The 20,039-nt window shown below is 41.6% G+C and overlaps 2 protein-coding genes across 11 annotated transcripts; one reads left to right on the plus strand and one right to left on the minus strand.

The window, feature by feature from the left end:
* Positions 1-88: 88 nt before the first annotated feature.
* UFSP2 (UFM1 specific peptidase 2) lies at positions 89-16,261 on the plus strand. Of its 2 annotated transcripts, none has more exons than XM_087735980.1 (12): positions 89-182; positions 2,059-2,137; positions 4,016-4,196; positions 4,278-4,344; positions 4,666-4,820; positions 5,643-5,835; positions 8,041-8,187; positions 8,651-8,815; positions 10,167-10,291; positions 12,390-12,466; positions 13,960-14,084; positions 15,545-16,261. In XM_087735980.1, exons 2-12 carry the CDS (start codon positions 2,074-2,076, stop codon positions 15,629-15,631), a joined length of 1,386 nt encoding a protein of 461 aa, XP_087592106.1. In that variant the 5' UTR covers positions 89-182; positions 2,059-2,073; the 3' UTR covers positions 15,632-16,261. The 2 variants fall into 2 exon arrangements, with proteins under 2 accessions (XP_087592106.1, XP_087592105.1); XM_087735979.1 differs by having other exon boundaries at positions 4,663-4,820; positions 15,545-16,257.
* Positions 5,883-19,939, minus strand: ANKRD37 (ankyrin repeat domain 37). 9 transcript variants are annotated; one of them, XM_087735986.1, is made up of 7 exons: positions 19,479-19,931; positions 19,293-19,412; positions 18,292-18,444; positions 17,480-17,571; positions 16,716-16,945; positions 7,455-7,508; positions 7,028-7,112 (listed from the first exon to the last, which is right to left on the minus strand). In XM_087735986.1, the coding sequence occupies exons 1-6, from the start codon at positions 19,584-19,586 to the stop codon at positions 7,474-7,476; spliced, it is 738 nt and encodes a 245-aa protein (XP_087592112.1). In that variant the 5' UTR covers positions 19,587-19,931; the 3' UTR covers positions 7,028-7,112; positions 7,455-7,473. The 9 variants fall into 9 exon arrangements, 7 of the variants coding, with proteins under 7 accessions (XP_087592109.1, XP_087592111.1, XP_087592112.1 ...); XR_015699586.1 differs by lacking the exons at positions 7,028-7,112; positions 7,455-7,508 and adding exons at positions 10,710-10,799; positions 15,978-16,065 and having other exon boundaries at positions 19,479-19,930; XR_015699585.1 differs by lacking the exons at positions 7,028-7,112; positions 7,455-7,508 and adding exons at positions 12,480-13,707; positions 15,978-16,065 and having other exon boundaries at positions 19,479-19,930.
* Positions 19,940-20,039: the final 100 nt, after the last annotated feature.

The following is a 20,039-nucleotide window of genomic DNA, read 5'->3' on the forward strand; positions in this document are numbered from 1 at the left end:
CCTATCCCCCCGCCCCCCGGCTCCCTGCAGTGGTACGGCCCAGGGCGATGGCGGCTGCGCAGCACCGCACTGCGGGGGAGGTGGGGCATCGTCCACCGTTTCTGCCGGGGGGGAGCGGACAAGCTCTCTCCCCGCCTCTCCAGCTTGCGCCTGCGCGGGGGGATGCGACGCAGAGGGACGTGGTGAGTCCGCCCGCCCCGGGGAGCGGCGGCTGGGGGGGCTCGTCCTCAGCGGGGAGGGGGGGCTCCCGCTCGGGCTGGGCTAGCAGCGGGGCCGGGGGCTTGCCCTACAGCCCCCGCCTCGGCCGTCGTCCCCCCCCCCCCGAAACGGCCGCGGGGGAGCGGTCTGAGGCGCTGCCCGGTCCTGTGGCGAGCGGGGCGGGCTAGTGCCCGCTGCCCGCCTGCCCGCTGCCGGCTGGGTGCTCCGCGGCGGCGCTCGGGCCCCCAGGGGCTCCTCGGGGGGAAGGTGTCGAGGCCCCCGGGGCAGCTCAGGGTGCGAGGCCCTTTCTGCAGGGCCCGGGTTGTGTCGGGCCGGGCAGCGGCAGCTCCCGCGCCCCCCCTTCGCCCGCCCCTCGCGGCAGCCGTTCCCTGCCGCCCCCGGGACCCCGGGGGTCTCGGCCTGCGCGGCTGTCGGCGGGCGTTCGTCGGGAGACCTCATCGTCCGTGATGAGCCGCTGTCAAAAGGCCGAATCCTCTCTTACTCCTTTTGCAGAGCTCTCCTTTTCAGTCGTGAGCGTTATTGTTGCCTTGTAATAATTCAAATAAAAAACATCTTTCACGTCAGCCCAGGCAAACTTCTTTTCACATGCTGGTGCTTGTGGATCCCACACTCCAAGGCCTTTTTAACCGTGTTATCTAAAATAGTTCAGGATTATGCACTAGACATTTCAATCTTGCCTTTTTTTTGTTTCTTGGAGCAAATTTTAGCACTCCAGAATCGGAGAAACCCAAAAACCCTTCGTCCAGAGCTAAAAGCGTAGATGCTTATATTTCTATCAGGCGTGCATATTTTTTTAATATGTTTCTGCTTAGAATACTCTTAATGGAAAGAAAATGAGTCCTATGTTTTGATTATTTTATTTCATGAATAATGATAGCATTGCACCTGCAAGTTTCCCATACATTGTAAGCGAGCAGGTATGCGATAAGTCTTTCCAAAGGGTCTTAGTGTAATTATTCTTGCAGGTGTTTGGTGGGTTTTTTTTTTAGAGCAATTAAGGCTGTGAAGCATTTCTTTTTGTGGACTGTTAGACTGAGCAATACCCACACTCTTCTGGGCTGCCGCCTTTTGTTCCTCTCTGTACTGGCACAACTGTTTTAGTAGTGGTATGTTGAACTTGGCTGGGAGTTGATCTGGCTGAAAAAGTCGTCTCTCAATAAAAGGGTGGTTTTCCATCTGGATGAGTTCTCTGATGAATTTCATGTTAAAATGTCTGCAACATGAACAGTTGCAGGGACACAGAGCAGGGACTTCAGAAGGGTCAAAAACCAGCTGGGTGGTCTCTGTGTAGGCAGAAGCAGCTCTTCTGCCAAACGTGAAACAGCCTGGGTTCTAGAGGTTGTATTTCCCCCTTCCCCCCCCCTTTTTTTTTTCCTTCTCCTTTCCCTGAAGCTGTGATTTCCTAACCAAGATGAATGCACACTTACAGATGTGCGTAGTTAACCTTTCTGCTCCACTGCTCAGAGCAGTCCTTGGTTTGCTTGAACTGGAAGAAGACGCATAAGAGAAACACATTTGGATTGAAACAATGAGAAACAATGATATTTTACCCAAAATATTTCTAAATGGTAAAAGTACAGAATTAAGACTTTCTTGTTTAGGTAGGAAATGTGTTTTAAGGACTGTTTGTAGCAGCACTCCTGTAACTGAGGTACTGGCTCTGGCAACTATGCGCTGCTGTGCTGCTCCGTTCCCTGTTTATTCACTGGCCTTTCGTACAGCAGCTGCAGTAATTACGGGTGTGCTTGCACACTGTGACATAATAACAGTCAATTGTAACTCGAGAGAAAGCATGTTGAAATAACTATTCATTTTCATTTCCTCTCTTTTTCTCCTTAGGTAATTCTAGAAGCTATGGACATACTCTTTAGAATAAGAGGAGGCTTGGATCTTGCATTTCAGCTAGCAACTACTGATGGTGTGTCTATAAGACTATAATAGATTTCTTAATAAAAGGTTATTTATATAAATGTTAATTAACTAGCCATGGTGTTTGTTTTCTTGGCGTTTCACCAGATGTTAAGTGCGTCTTCCCAAACCTGTAAATATTAAGTACAAAAAATGTTATTCTTATCTCCATTAATTTTCTGACAGTCTTTTTCCATCATGTGTTTTTTATTTTAATTTGAAGTAAAGTTTAAATGCCATTTTTAGATTGTTTTATTCACATATTTTTCCTACTTATGGATATGGTATTGGGATCACTTTTCAGTTTGAATCCAAAGTTGACCCTGAAATTCCAAACAGAGAATAACTTGATGAAAATGAATTCCTTATAACAGTATTATATTAATAATACAGTTTTGAGATTATGGTCCAGTCTTTCTAGAGAATTAGAGGAAATGAACAAGCTAACTAGTTACTATACTGAATTTAGGTGGGATTGGCTACTGCAATTCTGTGTGGAATTGGGGCTAGACCATATGGTGTTAAGAGGCTCCTCTAGTCCCACGTTCTTATAGTAATGTGACTTTCACTTCAGAAAGTCTGCTCAAAAGCTGCCCGTGGCTATTGAGTATCATAGGGGGGAGTGGGGAAGGAGGGTGTCTTTAACTCAGCTGTAGCTCATTCTGCATTTTAAAAGGATGTGTCTTTACTAGAAGCTCTGAATTCAGTGCTAGTGAACCTTGGAAAGGCGCTTTGGCTCATTACAGTTCATGATGTGGAATAGCAGTTTTGAATAGGTTGGCCTTATGCATAGCGACTTTTTGTGAATTGCATCCTTAAAGGAAGGCTATTTATTTGACTTTGTTTACAGTGTAGTGAATTTTAACCACAGTGAAGCAGTGATGCTGAGATTGTCCAAGTGCAGCATAATATTCTACAGAGAAATAGTTAGTATGTGAATATGGCAGACCACTCTTTTGAAGGCAGTGAGGTTTTTCTTTTGGAGGAGATCTAGCTAAATATGTTGGGGTTTGTTTAATTTTTCTAATACTGTAGCTTTTATAGACTTCTAGTGCAAAAGTCAACTAATAGTGGCCAAATCTAATTTAATGTGTTAAAGAAATACAGTTTGGCATGGTCTTTGATAGCTTGTTAGGCTTTGTATAGCTTGTTGCATTCTAAGTAATGGTTGTTAACCTCCTTGGTGAGGAAAGCAATGCTGGAAATGTGCAAAAGTTGCTCTGTCATATCCAGTATTGGTTCAGGTTGTAAGGAGTGGGTGAAACTTAAAAAGACAAGTCAAGCCCTGAAAGATGGACCTCTATACCAGTAATAATGATTCAGGCTGACCAGGGTGTGGCTTACAGTTGCAGGTGTACATTGGCCAAAATTTGGTCTGCAGCTAGGCTGTAGGCCCTGCTTTTCCAAAAAATTAGTACGTTTTTGGTTTGTATTTCTGGATAATGATATGAAGTCAGAAACATGTGACTCAGATTGAATCTTTCCAGTATTTACTCAAAAGACTAAGCATAACCATATGTAGAAGTTTGTCTGTACACAGAAGCTTGTTTGCAACTGTAGGCTTGGTTAAGTTACTGCTGTGAGAATTGACTATGGTATAGGTTATTCTTCTGTAATTCATTCAGCTCTTTGTATTTGACAGCATCTGAGAGAAACAATACACTTTTGTTCAGGCAGGTGTGAGTGTGAATGTTTGAGACAGACCTGCTAAGTGAAATCTTATCTCATTTTTTGTTTACGTGGCCATTTTTCTGATCATAACAGCACTTATGTTTTTATTCCAAGTCAAAACATATCTTTTTTTAAAATGTATGCCCAGCAGCTGTAACAAAAGTGACGGAATTCTCTAGGCTTATTGTGTTTGTTTTGTATCCTTATTGTGTTTCAGAAGCATCAACAAAAAAGGCATTAGGATATGTTTTCAGTGATCTTGCAAACAAACTGTCCTCAGATGTTCTTGTATTAAGAATTTGCCACAGTTCAGTCTATGTATGGCCTAACAACGGTATGAACACTGTTCCAGAGCTGACTGATGATTCTGCTTGTAAGGAGATAAGACGATTTATACAGTGAGTATATTTAAAAATATATAATGTTTTTAATAGATTAACTTCATATTACAGAAACTTCTCTTTCTGTTGACACTTCAGATTTGATCAAGATGATGAGACCAAACGAAAGCTTGGCAAAAAAAAGGATAAAAAGTTACAAGATACGGTATGTGCCTCACCACACTAATAAATTATATCAGACAACCTATCACTTAAAAATTTTTAGATCTGCCCTCTGTAGGCTTTTCAAATAGACATTGACATGACTTAAAAGAATCCTTTTAAAGTCACTGAGACTCGGTATGAATGCAGAGATCCATTTGCAGTAGATCAGCGCATAAAAGTTTGTCTTTAACATTACTAGCTTCTTGTAAACCCAGCTATTTCATTACTGAGTTTGATATGAAATATCTACAATCTTACTTTTGCCTTCTTGGTGCATGTGTTGTTGGAAATGTACTATTGGTGCCTGTATTCTCTGCAGCAGCAGATAGTCAATATAGACCTCATGTTGGAAATGACATCTTCATTGGCTGCTTTGGCTCCAGTCATTGAAAGGGAAAATAAGGAACACCACTACGTTAATATGACGTTACCAGTTGATGTTGTTGTATCTGTTTCTCCAGAAGAAACGTGGGGACAGTAAGTGTTATCCTGAACTTGGAATTTTTCAGCTTTAGTTCTGCTTTTTCTTGAAATAATGAAGTAAAGCTATGATATCATATATCATTAATCAGTTTAATGAAGTAGCATATGGTATTTCTGTAATGGAATTTAACTGTGTAAATAATAAAAGCTCCTGTAGACAGCTGTTACCTTTAATAAGCTTGAGACACAATCCTTCTGCTATCTACAAAAAATTCAGTTTATCAATGTCTGATAGATTTGATAACTCGTAACCGTTGCTTAGCCAGGAATTGAGAAAGTCAGGAAGATGTTCTAAAAATTCTTGTATGTACATGCGTGTGTATAAAAGTGAGAGCTGGAGTGTATTTGATGAGTCTTTGTAATCTGAGTACTACATGAGGGGCTGCAGCTGGGTGGGTGCAGGCGAAAAACATTAAAGTCCTCCTCTATTTTTTCGTTGCATTTTTTCCATAGGATTTGACTCTGAAGGATGCTAAATGGGGTGGATAGAAATGAAAAAAAAAAAACCCTATATATTCATATATGTAACTTTTATTTTGGCAAGTGCTCATAATGGTTGTATTTCTGATACGAGTCCAGGGTACCTGCAGTTTGGAGGGTTGAATCGCTCGGGAGTAGCTTCTGTATGCAGGCATGCTTTGAGTAAAGCATAATGAGGTTCTGTCTTTCTCTGTGGGAGTGGAAGCATGGAAGTAGTAAGTTCATCAGACCAGGTGCAAATATGCATATAAGTATTGTATAACTATCAGAGCTATGAGAGAAAATAATCCACTGTCACCGTTCTACTTCTTAATTATTCTCCCTTTTACTTTGCAGGGTACAAAATCTCCTGGTGAAAGCAATTCACAGGCAATTAACTGACATGGAAAGATGTATCATGAAATACGTGAAGGGAACATCAATTGTTGTACCAGAGCAATTTCATTTCATGTTACCAGGAAAAAATCATCTTGTAACAATCTCGTATCCTACAGGTATTTCAGATGATCAGTTGGAAAGTTACAGAAAGGTAAAGCCAACCAATACTAATAGAACCTGATTTCTTAAGTATATTATTATTATTATTATTATTATTATTATTACTGAAGTAGTGGCAAAGCTTTTCATTTAGCCAACGTAGAATACATACGAACAGATACTGCTCTTTCTTTAGTTTATTTTTATTATAACTGAAGCAGTATAGTGAACGTGGAAGCTTGATTTATTAGAAGCAATTCTATAAAATGTATCAGATCTCATTTTTGTAAGGGAACAATAGAAACTTTAAAACTACATAGGATTTGTCTTAGGTTTTATCTAAATTATACTTCTGGTACTGTATTCTTTGAATTTCTCCATTTCCATCGTAGAATATCAGATTACTTGTAGCATGTTATTACTTTCAGGCTTTAGCATGTGTCCTGAAAGGGTCAGGGTTGGGTTTTTTTTTGTTTGGTTTGGTTTCTTGGGGTTGTGCGTTGTTGGGTTTTTTGTTTGGTTTGGGGGGGAGGCTGCTTTTTGTGGCTCAGAGCTGACCAGCCTTAGCTAGCTTTTGCTTGTTTTTTGCCTTCTGGGTTGGCACATGTAGTAAAAGCAATATGGATGCGGTGGAAAAATGTTCTGATGTGGCAGTCCTTTTGGATTGAGACGCGTACCTGGGAGATACCAGTTCAGATCACACAGTTACACGTACCGAGAGTTACACGTGCTCTTCTGCTGCCTTAGAGGGGTAGAAGGCATGGGGATTTTTCATTTTCGTCTTCTGTGTGAAGCATTACTGGGTATCTAAAACCCAATCTATTTTGATACAAAAATTCACAGATGCTGCTTCTCCCAGTCCGAGTCTCCCCGAGGGGGAAACGGAATATTCAGAGTCCCTGAAATAAAACTCAAGACCAACAAAGTTACTATTAAGCAGGTATCCTTTATTGCAGCTCTGGGGAATCTCCACCATAAGTGCTCCAACGAGTTAATGAACTTCTGGAGAATGTATATTATACAATCATACATATTCATAGGATTTCTGGGAATTCATTTACATAAACATGAGATTTCCAGGGACTTATTAACATACGTAAATATCCGATCCGCATGCGCAGTCATCTCCCGTGGTGGTCTTCATGTGGTCTTTGGGGGTCTTCAGATGAAGGCTCGTAGTAATCTTCACTGCGTTCGCCGATTGACCCTCGCTTCTGCGCAAACTCAGTCCTAGGATCGCGTAAACGGTGTCCTTCAATGTTGCTGTCATTCTTCTGTGACTTCCTATCTTCATGGTTCTGTGTGTCTGTTCTCCCAAGGCCGAGTTGTCTGTAACGAGATTATCCCGGAGCCCCCCGTATCTTAGAGCTGTTCTAGCTACTCCCTAAATCACATCAGACCGTCCTCTTGTCTAATAAGGTATTCACAACATCCTTAAATCACAACAGGATGTCGTCTTATCTAATTGAGTAACTAAGGTATTACATCTTTCTTACTCTTGTGGGTTTTAACCCTTTCAATTCCTTGCATTTGCAGAGGCCTCAGGCACGGGTGGCACATGAGTCTGTCCTGCTCTCTGACTGCTCTTCGCTTTTATCCACCGATTGCTCAGTGTTACTGTAGCTAATGTAGTTGGGTTCAGTGTTAGGCTATCTGTGTAAAATGTATTACCTGTGTTGCACACGTTATCCTAGATGATCTCGTCCTTCCTTTCACTCTTAAGCTCTGTGAAATAAGACAATATATCTCTAAATGCGGTTGCTGTGTTGTAAGCAGTGCTTAAAAGATACAAAAATGGACTGAATCTGTTTAAACCATAAGCTTGGTATCTTTACTTTGTCTCAGTATGTGGTATTTGTATGTCTTCAGTATTAGTTAAGATCATAATTCAGAGTGTGTATATCTACGCTGCTACATAGGTAGAACTGTAACCCTCTTCTGTTATGGTGTATTTTACCCTACTTTCATGAGACACTTGTCACTTATGATATCCTCAGTGGGGCTCCAGCGGCAGGTGTTGTGTAACAGGACTGCGTAAAATAGGGGGCCCTTTAGATAGGAGGTGAGCTTCCTTTGAGAGGTGAGATCTAGCAGCAAACATACCTGCTGAATATTAATATATTAAAATCTGATTAATTAAACTTACTGAACTCTGCTCTTAAAATTTTTCATGTGTCTGTTGTTACTTATAGTGTGGTGTTTCTCTTAATCCAAAATTTGAATTGCGGTCTTTATTTTTATTCTAACTTGTATGTAGGAATTACATGAGTTATTCAATCTGCCTTGTGACAGACCATATTTCAAGAGAGCAAATGCTTATCGTTTTCCAGATGAACCATATAAAGATGGATACCTCAGAAATCCACATTTACATCTTAATTCACCTGGTACAGAGTCTGGTACGGTAAGTTTAAACTGAAACATTTGTAAGAAGTATTTTTTACTTTTCTTTAGATTTGCTGTTTAAAAAAAAAAGTAATTTAGACGGTCAGTATTGTATAGGTGAGAGAAAGTGAAGGAACAGACTTGGCCTTTTAAGCAAAAGGGCTTCTTTGCACAACATGGCATTGCTTTAGCTATGTTTGTCCCAAAGAAATCGCGTTTTCTTGGAAAAGAATGTACACACTTCTAGCATGTACTTTAAAAGTTTCTCAGAACCAGGGCAAGAAACTAAAACTGTGAACAGAGGCGTTTAGGAGACAAAAACAGGAGGAGCAATCGTGTATGAATAACAAACCTTCAATTCTTCCAAAGATTTGCAGTCCCCGACCGAAAGCTTTTACAGTGCAAGTGACATAGGCATACCACTTCTCTGAAAACTGATGCGAGTGTGATCAGATTCATTTGTATTATCTCTTTCTGTGCAGGTTTACTTAGTACATGGTGTATATAGTTATCACCACTATATGCAGGATCGGTTTGATGACAGTGGTTGGGGCTGTGCCTATCGGTCTTTGCAGACAATCTGTTCTTGGTTCAAGCACCAAGGTTACATTGATGCACCTATACCAACACACAAGGAAATTCAACAGGTACCAAACATTTAAGCAGATTAATTATTTTATGCATATTTGTCTAGAAAAGTTTATCTAGATTATTTTTAAAATATCAAATTAATATATTTTAGACTTCAGATTTCTGTGATATTTCTAATTTATCTCTTAAATTGAGCTATAGTCGTTCTGAATTATTATTTTTAACAAGTTTTATTACAGTAGATCTGTCTCCAAATGTTTCAGTGTCGGGTGACATTATCTGTACAAATAAGACTCATTAAAATAGTCTTCTAAATATTTCCTTGGACTGATGTTCTATTAGAAGCTCAGGTTATGACATTTTCCGTTTTTGCCAAATGAAAGAAAACAAAGAACCCAGTGTGTCATATTAAAATCAGTTTTAAAAACGACTTTTGTATTCAGTGACAGCTGGGTTAGTCCCCAGATGCTATGCATTGATTTACTGCTTGCTTTTGCTACTTTGCCTTTGAGAGTAGGGGGCTTTTCCTGGCTTTTGAACTCTCCTTCACTTCTTTTTCTGTTGTGAATTCAAATGCATACCTGAACATGTTCGTTTCTGTGAACAGCACTGAAGGAAGACTGTAGGCTCGGGTAGCTAATATTGTATGCCTAGCAAGAAATACTGCAATGATCTTCAGTCTTCTAAAAATAGTTTTGTGTTGTATTTATTTACTGAACGTTTTTAGCAAAGTTCGATTCAGTCCATAAAACAACTTTTATCATACCTAAAAGGGACGTGAGCACTGAAGTTAAAACTGCATTTCCTGAACATTTCTCAGTCCACACCTAAACCTAACAGCAACTGAAGTCCGTGCGCTCCTGTAGTGTTTTGAGACACCTAGAAGAGGGCAGTAGCCTTCAGGAGACTTTGTGGGCTTTGTATCCTGAGCGGAAAAGGCCCCCCTCAAGCACTGCATGTAACGTATAAGCCTCAGAATGGAGAAGAGTTTAAAATAAAGCACAGCCCTCAGTGTATTTCAGCGGCCTCTTCCTCAGAGCACTGTTTTATGGATCCTTTTCTGAGATGCTTTGGATGGGGATGCAGGTACTTCAGTCTGTGAAGTGGATTCTGCAGCGCAAACGATGCGCTCCAGTGCTAGACAGCTCGGTGCTCGCCATCCCAGCTTGAAGTCCGCCTGTGGACCTGGGGTTATATTCTGGGCTTACAGGCACTGTCGGTATGAGTGACAGTTCCCAAACAGAACCGCAGTGAATGAATTCAATACCCATTTGCCTGCTTTTGACCAGCTAGGGTCAAAACACATTCCCATATATATACAAACCAACTTTGTTCACAGAAAGTGGTAGAATTGCCTGCTAAGCGTTGTTGATGTTTGTTTTTCTTCTTCATCATGATGTTACAAAGGCACTGGTTGATGCTGGAGACAAACCTGCAGCGTTTGTTGGGTCACGGCAGTGGATTGGTTCAATTGAGGTACAGCTTGTTTTGAATCAGCTTTTTGGAATAACATCAAAAATACTATTTGTCAGGTAAGAATCATATCTGTTTAATAGCTCAGTAATTATTAAAAGACTGAATGCCATAAAATGCAAATTATGATTACAATACATGAGATAATAGGGATAATAAAAGAGGTAATAAATCTTTTAAGAGTTCCTTGTTCATAAACCCTGTATTCCTGCCTCTGGGTCTGCTGCGGTAAGTGCTTACAAATGAAGATATTGCTAAACTTCTTGTGGGCTCGGGGTTCCAGTTTACAGTTGCTATAAATTGCTTAAAGACATGCAAACTGGTGTGGAATTCAGCCTGTTCCTTTGCACCACAAACATAATTTTTGAGGCAGGCACGCGGTCCGGCAGTCATCATGACCTGAACGCACACTAACAGTAAATGATTACTTCGTCCGCGGAGCGGACATTCAGGATTGAGGCAAATTGCTGAGCAGCCTGGAAATACTGTTCTCTTTTCTGGATTTGTGTGACAGATAAAACAAGGGATTTGTTTCCATTCTGACATTCTCATACACAATGAAGATTCCTAGAAATATGTTTGGGAGAAAAAGAATAACGTTCAGCATTTATCAGAAGTAAAATTACTTGGATTTTTGCCATTTAGGCAGCACTAAGCAGACTAACAAATCCCTGAATGTTTTGTGATAAATACAATAATGAAATAAAGAATATAGACTAATTTAGCAGTATGAAAATTCTAGTCAAGTAAAATACTACTCATGAGTTATGTTTATTTAGACTAAATTCTACTGTGGATATTCTAAAAGAGCGTGTGATGTTGGTGATTCTTAACAGTAGGAAAATAGTTCAGGTCTTCAATATTTTGTAGAGCTTTGTACAGCCAATTTTAATGGTTTTTGTTCCAGAGCTTATATTTGCAGACGGTCCACCTGTTATTTATAGCAGCTGTGACAGGCCGTGCCAGTATGAAGGTTTTTATTCCTGCACATAAGAATATCATATAGATTCCTTTGTGAACTGGGTTGAATCGCTCATAGTGCTGCTACAAGGGAACACCAATGTTCTTCAGGATTATGAAAAGCCAGCATCGCTGCCACGCTGAGAAGTGTCATGCATCTTTTTCAGCTGGTCACTGGCAGTGGATAGCATTTTTGTTGGGGGCTTATTTCCAGCTAGCACCTCTAACTCTTCATAGAAATAAGACTTCACAGCTGCACCAGCAACACTAGTACTGAATCCATTATAGTAAATGCAGCATTTCCCAGAGTTCCAGTTTCGTATGCTGTCTGCATTTCATCCATCTCTCCAGGAACTTGAGAAGCAGGCCCACAGGCTTTCTTTGGGTTTTCAAAAGGTTAACCACTATATGGAGAAATCTAAAGATAAGATATTAAAAATACCTGTATTAATTTCCTTGCCTAGCTTCTGTCACCACTTTTGGGAGTACTGTCGGTTTTCTAAGGGGAGTATGAGTCTCCGTCAGACACGTCTTCAGCTCCGAATCCTGAAGCGCGTGCATGTATTGTGTGTGCGCACCTTTCTCTTCCACGTAGACTTCTCTTGTCTGTGGCTGGTCCCCATAGTTGAAAAGGAAAGCGGGGAGATTGTAACAAAACTAAGTTCAGTGTTGCTTTGGACAGATTACTAATGTTATTTGAGATTTGATATTTTTTTTAAACCCAACTTGGTTATAAGTACTGCAATTGCTTGTGCAATTACAGTGGAAACCTATCTTAAGAGGCGTCATTATAAACACCTTTATCAACACCTTATTTTTGTTACATTTCTGATGAAGGTCTGTTACTTCGGACTCCCCCTTGCTGACAGATGTAGCCAGCCTGTGTTTCAGCCACTTGGAGGGAGCCACTGGGGCTTACCAGCTGTCCCCACTGTGGGAGGCAAGCAGCAGACGTGTTACAGAAGCTGGCTGACTCCCGGTGCTCCAGTGGCAGCTGGGCTTGCGGCAGGTTCATTGGTCCAAGCAGAATCTCTAAGTTGCATTAAAAATTTGTTTCCCAATTGTCCCAGGATGTTTACACAGAAAAACTCCAAGCCACTTTCAAACCAGTTACCTGTGCAGTTAACCAGTATAATGGATAATTAGAGAATTAAGCCTAGTGAGGATGACAAATCGATTGTTGTTTTTCTTACCTAGCCAGGGTTCTGAACTAGCGTTGCAGGGAAGAGAGCTTGCTAATCATTTCAAGACTGAAGGAACTCCAGTTATGATTGGTAAGTGCTCGAGTATGGGAGAATGCCAATGAAAGTGTGTGGACTCCCTATGCTAAATTTCATTCGGTTAGAACTCATTCAGTTTACTGTACAAGAGTTAATCAAAACTCTAGGTGAATTAAAAATCATGCTTTTCCCAAGGGAGCCTGGAAAACGGTACAGTTTAGTCTGGCTGGTATCTTTTCACTCAGTATTTCTCCCAGGCTCAGTATTAAACCTGGTAACAAAAGTCAATCCTAACGGTGTTCTTAAAAACTGCTGTTAAACTCAGAACTCAAGAGCTGACTTCTGCTCTCTAGAGGAGCAGAGGTTCATACAGTTCCCCAAAACTTCCCATCACAGAAGAGCAGTGTTTATCTGGCTTTGAAAAGGTTATTATCCAAATTCTTTTTAAGACCAGTTTTAATAAGCTGAAATGTTGGTAACATAAGAAATGTCATTCATAAGAACGCCATAACTTTAATTGAGTTATTTCCAAGACAGCTGCGGTTTAGAAAATGAAGAATATTGAAAATACCATTTTCAGCTTTAATAAAATCTTAATTTTAGCAATTTTCGCAATCTGCATTTGGCACTCCATAAAGATAGTGTCACTTTCTCAAATTAGAGGTGCCAGAAGTCCAGATTTTGGTATGAAATATTCTTGGCCTTTCAGCATCCTTTTTGTCTGCATTTCAAGAATTTAGAATCCTATGTTGAAAAATCTTTTAGTCTGTGACTTATCCTTCCCTGTAATGCTCTCTTGTGGATTGGTTTAATTTTTGTTGTTGTTGTTGTTGGGGGGGGCAGAGGTTGGCTTTTTGGGGTGGGTTTTAGGTTTGGGTGGGGTTTTTTTTGCTTGTGTTCTTTTGGGATTTTTGCAATTCCTGTCTGTTGTGCGGAGTCATTACAGCAGTATCCCAAGGACGTAAACTCCTCATGCTATCTGAAAGAAACATGCAGGAGTCGACCTGTGGCCAGCACATCAAAGTATGCCCTTTCCCTGTTTGCAGCCTAGAGAAAAGGGAGTCAGCAATCGCTATTCTGCCCCTAATATCCATTGATGGAACTTAGTAGAAAACAGCAAATAACCCTTATCCAGAAATTCTGATTTCTGTTCCAATTTTAGTCCTTTTACAACCGGCAAGTTTTCCAGATTCCTTTTCTACAGTTAAGTTTCTTAAAGAAAAAGTGAGCAAAACAGATGTTTGAAATATTCTTGACTTCATCGGGTGGAAGTGCTGAGGATTCAACCTGCCTTGCTGTCAGGGAAGAAATTTCGAAAGTAAATTCTCTAGTTGTAGTAAGTGAAGTAAAATAAGTAACCTTCCCTAGTTGTAGTAGAGATACGTTCTTTAATAATCTGAAGAATTTTATGTAGGACAGCTTCAGAATCATTTTGATAACCAAGCTAATCGGTTAATAGAAAGTGTTGATGTACTTTTATTTTAGGCTTGCACATTTATCCAATCTCAGTGAAAAATTTTTAGCAATTTCTGTTCCTCCTGTTTTAGGTGGAGGTGTTCTGGCTCACACGATATTAGGAGTGGCTTGGAATGAGATTACAGGGCACATAAAATATTTGATTTTAGACCCGCATTACACTGGAGGAGAAGATCTGCATGTTATTTTGGAAAAGGTGAGGCTTGATGCATATGCACATATATATACACACACGTATGTATTATGTACATATATTTTGGCATTATACAAATAACGTACAGCCAAATACAAACTGGCCGTTCCGTGGCTCCTCCATTCTGTATGGAGGAAGTGCTGATCCCGGTTAACCTGCATGTATGCTACTTATTCTTAGTTTCTGAAACTTAGTGTCTTTGGAGCAGATGTATTGGGTCAGCAACTACATAAAGTTATTAAGAGTACAAAGAAATGTTCTTTACTTCCTCTGCATTAAACCACCTCCCCTTTTACCCAGTAGTATATACAATAAATGTGTTTGGTATTTTGAATGGAACAGAAAAAGCTATTCAGCCTGTAAAATGCTGTTACTGAAGCAGAGAAGATAACCATTTATTCAAAATTTTTTAAAAAATCCAACACTAGGCATTCTCAAATCAGGCCTTGAACTAAGGTTAAAGGGCAGGTACTGAGCTGTTTTGAAAATCTGGGAAAACTTTAAAGAACTAGAAGGTATGCAATATTATTTCCTTATTTAAAGCTACTAAAAGGGATGACGTAGCATATTACAAAACAGTAAACATAGTGTCAGAAACTTAAACTGTGAAAGTGGTTAAATCATCCTATAAGTGTTAAGTAATCAGTTTCTCTTCTGTTCTTCATATCAAGTTGCAAATAGCAACTTTTATTTCATATCTTTATTTAACACCCTTGGGTTGGACCCAACTAGGAAAGCTGTTGAAGAAACATTTTGCTAGCCCCATAATGATCAAAGTTTGAAGTGAATACAGAAAGAAGCAATTTCCAAAGAACGTGTAGAACCAAAGGCTGTTACAGCTCCAAGGTGTTCAGGAGGATAAAATACATGCAGAAGCCCCTTTTCTCATCAAAAGTGGCAGGGGAGGGGAGGAAAGGAACTGAGGTGGACTGTAAGTTTGTCGCTCTTTTCTTCAAAAACACCTCATATAATTATGTGGTACTCTGCAAACTTAAGAGCTTCGTTAGACTGTTTTTCTGCTAGATGATGACGAACAGCACACCTTCTGATGTGAAGAGCTCTGTTTGGCTTTGAAATATCAGCCATTACCAAGGCAGGCAAGGGTTCTTCAAGACGAGAGAAATGGCAACGGTGAGAAGTGCAGAGCTTCAGGATAATATTAGTCTGTCTGTAGCAGCAGAAGGTAGTGGGACGGGGGGGGAAGAAAGAGATGCTACTTTTCAGGAACTGAGCTGGGGTGGGGAGGGAGGAGGGGGGAGAGACTGTAAAGTGCTTTCCATCAATGTGTTTCCAGGCAGGTGAAGAACTTTCTGAAAATTGTGTGTCATTGCATTCTACAGATATTTCAAAAGAATTCATACAGCTTAGATTAAAATTAGTAAAATAAAATAGAACCAATAGTAGTAGATAAGAAAAACAGAATTTGTGGTAGAGTTAAACACTATCTTGCTTTTCCTGGACAGGGCTGGTGTGGATGGAAGGGCCCAGACTTTTGGAACAAGGACACCTATTATAATCTGTGTCTACCTCAACGACCAAAAACTATTTAAATTCCAAGTTTATGCTGGGATATGCTAAGCCAGAATACGAGCTGATCTAGATATAACTGTCTTGTTAATTATCAGAATAATGCTTTAAGTCAATCAAAACCCTGTTGAAATAGAAATGTTGCTTGAGTAATTTAAATTAAGAAATATTTTTTTTAAATGAAACCTAAAAATAAGAGTTATCTGCTGTGAAGTGTATTTCTTACAAATACATTTATTAAGTAACTAATACTCTTTTCTTTTGGCTAGGACAACTTTATGTTTATATAGCATTTTTTATTATGCTAAAATCTTTACAGATTTTATTTTATGGAATTTTTTCTTGCCAAAAAGATGAACTGTCCTCTACCTTTTAGGTTCCATATAGCCAGCTGTCTTGTGCACTATGAATCTGTTCAAAGGCATCGTTTGCTACTGGTACTGTTGGTAACAGCATTCTAGAAGAGGAATGGGAGAAAAATGGCTATATGTAGTGGATTTTATGAACTTTGTTCTCATATTTACACAGAAAAAATGTGAGAGAATTAATTGTTATATGCTCATTTATTTATAGCTGTATGAATACAACTATTCTAGGAAAAAAAAAAAAGTCTTCTGTAAGAAGTAAAAATAAACGAGCTTTCCTCCTTCTCAGAAGGAGACAATGTACCAGCGTACATCTGGCTGCTCAATGGACAGTCCAGTCATGTTTCTTCAGGCTTCGGCTTCCCCTTGATTTCATTTTGGGATTACAAGACATCTGTCATATGAACAAACAAGAATAAGTCTGTATCTAATGCCATCAAAACATTAGGATACACCTGTGGTGCTAGTAACAATGCTGTCTTTGTGAGCTACTCCATCAGTACAAGTACCGACCATTTCGGTTTTTATTTCCCCCATGTTAAAGTAGCTTTTTCAGTGGCATTCCTCATACACTATCCACTTTTTTTATAAGACCATAACCTTAAACACCTGTGCAAGTTGATCCTTACTAGCAGGCTTCTAAATCCAACTGCTACGTATCTAACACCAATTTACTTAAATGCCAAAAGCATTAAAAAAAATGAAAAATATTGTATTGTAGTAAGCCAAGGGTATTACACACCATCTGATCTTCTCCTCTTCCTGCTTATGGATCTGCTGGTTTCACTTTCTTGTTTCTGTGCAGCTGGATCCTCTCTCAGCAAGCCCCGTTTGTCGCTTAGCGAGTAGCCAGACCCTCCTCTCAGTTTCATTGTCTGAGTGTGCTGAATTGTCGTGAGGAACTTGGCACATTCCAGAAAGCCATAAGCTAGCGCCAGGTCCGCTGCTGTTTGTCCACTGTTGTTGCACAAGCTGAAACACAGAATTAACAACAACCATTCAATTAAATTGGAATATATATTATGGGTGAGCACTGGTCAAGATTAGTTTAATGGTAACTTTAGACAGAATTACAGAGAATCAATACCAAGAAGGCTTGTCAAGGGTAGCATGGGAATCCGCTGATACAGAAGGCTGGTATTAAATGCAGCAAGGAATAATTATTTTAAAATAAAATCGTCACCGGACTGTGACTGGCTTAGTGTATCAGAAAGGCAAGAGGAAGGTGAGCACAGCTTTAATCAGAATGGGAATCTAACAAGGAGAACTTACAGTCAGGAACGTTCTCTTAGCAGTTACTACGGAGGTCTTTAACATGGAAGTAAACAACAGCATATGCTCTATGCTACTTTGGTGTTTATGGCAGTTTTTAATACTCCTCTTAAGACTACAGTCATGCTGTATTTACAGTCTTAGCATGCGCACTCTGAGCAAGAAAAAGTACTGTGTAAAATACACGTATGCTTTGATACCGTTACTGAGGTGACTAAATGTCGTTCAACTTACTCAATTTTGGCATCGCCAGCAACAAGGAGAGCAAGACATTCCAAGCTCCCAACTTTTGCTGCTTTATGAATCGGGGCTTCTCCAAGGCAATCCTAAAAACACAATTTACACATAGCAGTCATTTGAAGGAAGGGGAATAGGATGAAGCCATCTTGTTCTCCAACATGACTGTGATGGAGTGTTACTCTGTGTACCAGCTTCTTGTGAGCTGAGAGAGAGATTAAAGGAATATAGCTAGCAAAGCGTACTCTGTGACTGCCATTGCATGTTTAGTGTATTCATCACGGCGAAGCAGAAATACTGTCCCATGCAATAGTCAGTGTTTAACCTTTACCTTCTAAAAGATTATTTACACAGAATACACTTTGTACACTGATTAACAGCATCTTTCAGCATCGTTCAGGGATTCCTGTGAGCAACAACTTGCTGCTACCAGCTCAGAGGTATAAGCAAATTAAACTTCGCAGCTAGAGGAAAAATCCTTATGTTTACTGGAAGTAGAGGTAAAATTGCAGGGGAAGAAGGAATACCCATTTCTGTAAGAGAACTAAGGGGTTTTTTTACATTGCATGCAGCACTGTAAGTGTAAAAATTGCATTATAGGTAGCAAATGAAATAGCTAATGCAATATATGATTTCTGGTTCATACTAGAATAAAGTTACTCTAAAATAAGCAACCCCAGATACCTCATGCAATACAACTGTGCACATAAAACCCCTCTTAAATAAAAAATATGTAAATAATATAAATTGGATTTACTGACATGCCAGATTAGAAGTGGGAGAAACAAAACAAACAACTGTATTTTTACCTGTTGGTTCAAATTCGCTCCTGTCTGCAGTTGCCAAAGTAGGAAAAAAGCTTCACCGCCACAAGCAGCCAAGTGAGCTGGAGACTGACCAAAGGCATCTGCAGGTGCGTTCACACCGGTTCCTGCCTCAAACAGATTGCTGAAACTACCAGACTAAAATAAACAAGATAGTAAAAAAAAAAAAAAAAAAAAAGTGTAAAATGTTATTGGCAGTCTCAGCCACAGAAAGTTTTAAGAACACTGTATCATAGCAGAAAACAACCCCCTCGCAAATCATCGGACCTTTATGTTCCATGAGACTGCCCTTTTACAAAAAAGCAATCCAAGCATGGCTTTTTTGGCTTTTAGTCTCTTAACCAGAAATGCTGACGGACATCGCCAGCGCCCCAAAATATCTAGCAGCAACTCCAGGCAAACTGCACTTCATACAGCCCCGTGGCTGGGCTCCCGGCACGACGGGAACAACAGACCCACCCTCCCCAGACCTCACCTCTGAAGTGCAATCCGGCACCAGCATCGCCTCCCTTTTGCTGAGCGCGCCTGGCTCTCACGGCTCCGGGGTGGCCGAGGCGGCGGCGCCCGGCAAGAAGCTCTCCCTCCCGTCCACCCCGCCTCGCCGGCCCTAGCAGGAGGGGAACCCCTGGCTGCAGCCCCCGCCCACCGCCGGCAGCCGGCCGCGGCACGTACGCAAACGGGGGCGCAGGGGCGGAAAGCCGCCCGGCCGGCCTCCCCCGGGGCGCTGGGGGGCCGGCGGCAGGGCCCGCCCCGCCCCGCCCGGGCTGGCGGCGCGGTGCCGGGAAGCGGGCGGGCGGCGGGCGGGGCGGCCATGGCGCGCGGGGCGGCCCGGCACGTCCCTCACACACTCGCGGCGCGGGGCGGCGGCCGCGGGAGCGCGGGGCGGGAAAGGCGGGCGGCGGGGGCCGGCGGCGAGAGGGCGCGCCCAGAAACTGCTGCGGCCCTGTCACCGCGGCTCCGCCGAAACCCAGGGGCGCCTCGCTCACCGCGGGCGCAGCAGCCCTCTTGCTTGCTTGATTTGCTCTTGCCGAGCGCAACCTCCAGCGTGGGTCTGCTAACGGACCGGAACGCTGGTCTGGAAAAACAACGTCGAGGCAGACTTGGATCTAGGACAGAAAAAAATAACAGCGAGGATTAACTTAGAATTCTTCCCCCAAAAGCTTCCCCGCTACCTTCCTGCCGGAGCCCTGGCACCGGGTGAAGGAGAGCGAGCAGGTGCCAAGGTCAGCCGCCTGCGAGCCCAAGGCTCCGGCTCGGCGCGTGTGTTCCAGCAAGCCCATCGCCAGTCCGAGCGGGGCTGGGCCTGGCGGCGGTGGCGGAGGTCGGGACAGCCGCCCACTGCATCTCTGTTCAAAACATTTGCAAAACCTGAATCTTCATTTTCCCCTCCCTGAGCACTGAATATCCCAGAGAGGGTCAGACGTACCATGTGGGCCAAGGTCACCAACAGAATTTCCACCTACAGACCGGTCTGTGCTGGAAACCAGCACCAGCCGCAGCCACGCTCACAGGCAGTTACCATCAAAAAGAATTACTTGACATCTATTTTGAACATGGCGACAGTGACGTTTCATGGCGAAACCTGCTTTCCCCCGCAGAGCTTTAGCAGTCAGTGTCCACGCTTGCTGGGGGAAGAGGTGCACGCTCTGCTCACGTGCAGAGGAACCGCAGTCCCCATCACTGACTGCTTTGCGTTTTAAAGAACAACTGCATTAACTTCTTCCTGCATGGAC

This window comes from Nipponia nippon, unplaced genomic scaffold (assembly GCF_047370975.1).
Source record: "Nipponia nippon isolate SJK-2023a ecotype South Korea unplaced genomic scaffold, ASM4737097v1 scaffold_6, whole genome shotgun sequence".
NCBI lineage: Eukaryota > Metazoa > Chordata > Aves > Pelecaniformes > Threskiornithidae > Nipponia > Nipponia nippon.

Excerpts from the sequence above, each read along its gene's own strand:
- UFSP2 (XM_087735979.1), top strand. The coding sequence starts at position 2,074 with ATGGACATACTCTTTAGAATAAGAGGAGGCTTGGATCTTGCATTTCAG. Across the intron at positions 8,188-8,650 it reads CTGGTACAGAGTCTGGTACG|GTTTACTTAGTACATGGTGT; the intron begins GTAAGTTTAAAC and ends CTTTCTGTGCAG. Across the intron at positions 8,816-10,166 it reads CACACAAGGAAATTCAACAG|GCACTGGTTGATGCTGGAGA; the intron begins GTACCAAACATT and ends GATGTTACAAAG.
- ANKRD37 (XM_087735983.1), bottom strand. The coding sequence starts at position 19,586 with ATGGGCTTGCTGGAACACACGCGCCGAGCCGGAGCCTTGGGCTCGCAG. Across the intron at positions 17,572-18,291 it reads GAGCGAATTTGAACCAACAG|GATTGCCTTGGAGAAGCCCC; the intron begins GTAAAAATACAG and ends TTGTGTTTTTAG. Across the intron at positions 7,113-16,715 it reads GAAGAGGAGAAGATCAGATG|ACAACTCGGCCTTGGGAGAA; the intron begins GTGTGTAATACC and ends ATCTCGTTACAG.